General features: G+C 29.2%; 1 protein-coding gene across 1 annotated transcript in view; it reads left to right on the top strand.

The window, feature by feature from the left end:
* Nucleotides 1–1,758: 1,758 nt before the first annotated feature.
* Nucleotides 1,759–5,000, top strand: part of HELRODRAFT_79826 (hypothetical protein) — a gene marked incomplete at both ends in the record, with an annotated part of 9,229 nt that continues 5,987 nt past the window's right edge. Inside the window, 4 exons of the mRNA XM_009019949.1 lie at nt 1,759–1,888; nt 2,047–2,157; nt 2,387–2,434; nt 2,743–2,825. Of these exons, the coding sequence (XP_009018197.1) occupies nt 1,759–1,888; nt 2,047–2,157; nt 2,387–2,434; nt 2,743–2,825 (372 nt within the window). The remainder of the gene's footprint in view (nt 1,889–2,046; nt 2,158–2,386; nt 2,435–2,742; nt 2,826–5,000) is intronic.

The raw sequence follows: 5,000 nt of genomic DNA, 5'->3' as shown, positions 1-5,000 counted from the left end.
TTGAATCTAAAAAAGATTTTTTTTCGGAGAATTTTCAATTTTTTTGGTGTTTTTTTCATTTAATATACACGTGAATCAAGGTTTATCAATCACATGTGATTGATAAACCATTACATTTAAAAGTGATAAACCGATATTTTCATTCATGTGTTTATCAATGGCATGTGATTTGCGGAGGGATATCTCTTTGTATTCGAACTCAGTAGTTTCAAGTTACTCAACAGTTTCGTTTCATTTTAGATTTAGATGAAAAAGAATTAAAATTAATAAGTAAATCTTTTACCTTTATCTGTGTTGAAATCTGACAAATCTTCCATCATACCAGTCATGTTTTGTTTCATAAAACGAGGCAAATATTTTCTAATAGGAAATAATTCAACACTAAAATGTTGAATTTTGTATTAGTTTATTTCGAGTCAGAAAAATATTTTTCAATTATTTTTCATAATTTTTTATTCTAAATTAACACTTTAAAAATGTCATCTAATCAAATATCAGTTTGTGATAAAAACATAACTAAACGACAATAATTATTAGATAATAACTATCAATATATAAAAAAAATACAATATTATCATTAATAATGCCTCACTGTCATTCCAACCAAACAAACCAAGTCTGCTTACTAACGTAACAGAAACAGAAATGAACGAGCTCCAATAAATTTCACTGGGCATTACAAGATAACAATTGAAATACCATATTTATGTTTGTATATATATATATACATATATATATATACGTGAGTGTATATATATATATGTGTGTGTGTGTGAGTGCCTATACAACACTAATCTAACACACACGTTCTTGTTTATGCCATCACTAAGCAACGTTGCTAATGATTAAAAGTTATAATCTAAAGGAAACTAAAAGTGAGTTTAAGTTTTAAAATTACACGTTTTTTTTCATTTTTCAGTCATATTAGACTAAAAAACAGTAAAAATAAAATAATATAATTAGTTACAATTAACAAAATAATATAAATTTTTTAATTTAACGAGAAACTGTTAACTTTATACTGGCTTATTTTGAAGATTTTGGCTTTAAAGCAGAAGCAAAACAATAAAGTTGCCATTAAAGATGGCCGTCTGTGTAAGATTTGGGAAATTTTTGTTCTGCAGTTCTTGCAATTATTACAAACGGAATTCATATCAGATTTGTTGCCGCACGTTTAGTAGAAATTTAACATTTAAAATTTTGGACTCAAAAAGTTACAAATCGCGAAATATTATCACAACGTCTCTTGTTGCCTTAGCGAGTTCATACTTGGCCTACAGAAAATGTTTCTCAAATGGCAATGTCCTCACTGGAGACACTGCCGTACAAGCTAAGGTTTGCTCATTTTTCAATTATATTTTGTCGTTCTTACGTCGCATCCTTTTTTATGAAATGAAATGAATTCACTAAAAAAAAAAATGTATTTTTATAATAAGCTTTTAGTTTAGAGATGGTACCTACTGTTACTCTAACTAACTAAGCTATGGGAAAACATGGTGCTTTTTTTAATTTAATTTGGATTTTAAAAGAAACTTTTATGCCCTCCCCAAGCTTTTTAATTGTAAAATAGTCATTGAACTTACAATTAAGAGTTTATATTTTACAACTTAATAAAATCTATAAATTATAAGAACAAGAAAAATTATATAACGTTCATTTTGATTATATTATTTTTTTAAATGGTAATATATAAAATATTAGCCAAAGATAGAAATTATAAAACAAAAATCAAAAAATTTCCAGGAGGCAACAACAGAGGAAGTAGAGAAACATCACCCATCATATCGAGAGCAGAGGTTCAACAATTTTGCTTCAGTCGAGTTCCACGGCCACGTCTTTATGACACCCAGAGATTTTCTCGAGTCTATCACTTATGATAATCCTAGATGTCAGTCATTTATTCATTCATTCATTTTTTCTCTTTCATTTATTCATTCTTTTGCTCATTCATTCATCTATCCAACGTTAATGTTATTATTATTTTTTAGTTAATTTATTTTAATTTCTTATTGATTATGGAAATATTATATTATTATAATTATTCAGACAGAACAGGTAGGTTGAAGTTGAACAGAGCTGGTGTCGAAAAACTCCTGAAATCCACACCATCCAGAAGAAAAAATTCAAGTCAGATGTTTAGGAACCTCAGTGAAAATGGTTTGGTGGATAATTGCAATTGTAATTATTTTAATTATACTAATAATATTTTATTTAATTAAAGTTATAATATAATAATAATATGATATAATTATATTTTATTGTTATTTGATGCTATAATTTATAATCAGGAATAACTATGATTATTAAAGATAATCTTTTTTTTACAGATTTTTCTATGACAATCATGATTGCATATTATAATTTTTTGATTTTCAACTCCACAAAGGCCTCATATCATTCACTGAGTACTTGTTCCTACTCTGTGTTCTGACAAGTTTGTTAAATTTTTTAACTATTCAAACATTTTTTTTCATATATACATATGTTTGTTTGCGTGTGTGTATGCATGTTTGTGTGTGTTTGTTTGTTTGCGTGTGTGTGTTTATGTGTTTGTTTGGCTCATATGCTTGTACTTGGGATAGAGAATAGTAAATTAATACAAACTGACTGTACCAGATCGAATAAATGTTATTTAGAAAAATTTTTCAGTTGTAATCAATTTGAATAAATTAAAATAAATTTTAATAAATTTGAATAAATTATTATAATTATTCACCAACTGACTGACCAATCACCATTCAGAGCCGAAATCAGGCTTCAAGATAGCTTTCAACATGTTCGACATAGATGGGGATGAGAAAGTAGATAAGAAAGAATTCCTTGTCGTAAGTTCTTTTTTCTGCTCTTCTTTCATGCATAATTATCTAAAAATATTCATAATTATCTCTAATTATTTATAAATATCTCTAATTATTTCTAATTATTTTTAAATATCTATAATTATTAGTAATTATTTTTGGCATATGCATCATATAGTTAAGTTAGGTTAGGCTATCCAGTTGACTATGTCTGCAATTTTTATGGAAAATTCACATACATTTGTAGCTAATAGGCGTAGATTTTAAAAATTCTTTCCCAGTATTTTCAAGTTTTTACCTTATTTATTTGTAAATAATAAATAAATATAACATAGTGTAGGAATGGATGGAATAATAATATTAATAATTGGACTCATTATAACTTGTTAAGTAGCTTACATGCACATCTCTCATATGCACCTTCTGTCTCTGTCACAGTTGTTTTTGTTACAGTTATTTGCTTCATTCTTGATCATTCATTCATTCGTTCATTTATTCATTCATCCATTCATTCATTCGTTCAATTGCGTCATCACCACTAACGTAACGTATGCTAGCAAGTACCAGCGTCATCATATTCATCTTCGTCACTTTCAGCATCGCCAACATCATCATCTATTTCATCATCATCGTCATCATCATCTATTTTATCATTATCATCATCATGACGTCGTCGTCCTTGAACTTGATGACGACGATGATGGTGATGGTATAGTTGGAGCAGTTACTGGCTCACGCAGAGAAAGCTGGCCTAGAGACAACCCAGGATGTAAGTAACTGGAGAAGTTGTTATTGCTATCTTATTATTTTTATTATTATTCTCATTTTTGTGGGTTCATATTAGTATCCCTGTTATTTGTTATTTTAAGAAGTTATTATTATTCTTATTATTCTCTTTTATTTTAATTTGTTTTTTTTGTTTGGTTAATGTTACCTTTGTTATTCTCATTCTCGTCCTGTTATTTCTCTTTTTGAATGTGCGTTCGTTTATGTTCATACTGCTGGGGTAACATCATCGTATTTCCTTTTAAAGATCAATGCTACGTACGTGAGGTTTCTTACTTTCAAAGGGGGTAGTATTATTGAAACGTTACTTTCATTCGTTACTAATAGGCGTTTGACGTATCTTTCTCCATATGAACTTTCATTCAAATGTTTTGGTTTATATTTGTCATTGTAATATATCTGTTTATCTATCTGTCTGTCTGTCTGTCTGTCTGTCTATCTATCTATCTATCTATCTATCTATCTATCTATCTATCTATCTATCTATCTATCTATCTATCTATTCGTTTGTTTGGTTTAGTCATTTAATTGTTCATTTTTTTGTTTTGATTTGTGTTAAATTAATAGATTTAAAAGTTATTTTTCAATAATAATACTATATAATACCTCAGTATTATTCCGTTATTCGTTTTAATTTTTCAGTGTTTTTGGGTTGTTTTTTGTTTTGTTGTTGTTGTTGGTTCGTTTGTTTAGTTTTAAACAAAATTTAATTCTAATATTTAATATATTACAACTCTCGTTGTTGTTGTTGTTGTTGTTGTTTCTATGTTGTTGTTAACTATCAGCAGTTGGCGCGGTTTCTTTTTAGGACGTGGGGATTGGTGTCGTTGCTCTCCTGGTCTTTGGCGTTGTTTCACTCATTAGGTTTGGGTGTACTTCTTGAATTTAATTTATCTGTTGTTGGTTTTACTCTGATGGTTCTGAAGGGTCTATACTTAGAAATTTAATAATTGACTGATTGATTTGTGTGTGTGTCTGTGTGTGTGCATGTGTGTGCGCGTGTGTTGCTTATACCAGCGTGCATGTTTGTGTGAATGTGTGTGTGTGTGCGTGTGTATGTCTGTGAACTGTCATTAGTTGATTAATCCGCTCTTGTACGTTTCTGTCTGATTCATAGATGTAGTAACAGCCTCGTGCTACATTGCATTGTACGTGTGCGCCTGCTTTTGTCTGTGTGTGTGTGTGTGTGTATGTGTGTGGCTTGTGCATGTGTGCATGTGAATGTGTGTGTGTGTATGTGTAGGTCAGTATGAAACGTACGTAATTACGTATGTAAGGATTTTTTTTTGTCTTTCTGTGTTTGTTCTGCTTTTATAGGTTTATATATTTACACTTGTATAATTGTAATGAATTAGATGTATGTATGTGTGTACAAATGTATACCCCAATTTAATTACAATGAATGCGAAAAAGGAG

The sequence above is a fragment of the Helobdella robusta genome, assembly GCF_000326865.2.
Source record: "Helobdella robusta unplaced genomic scaffold HELROscaffold_26, whole genome shotgun sequence".
Lineage (NCBI taxonomy): Eukaryota > Metazoa > Annelida > Clitellata > Rhynchobdellida > Glossiphoniidae > Helobdella > Helobdella robusta.
The sequence above is the reverse complement of the archived record's forward strand: the minus strand, read 5'-3'. Positions and strand labels throughout refer to the sequence as shown.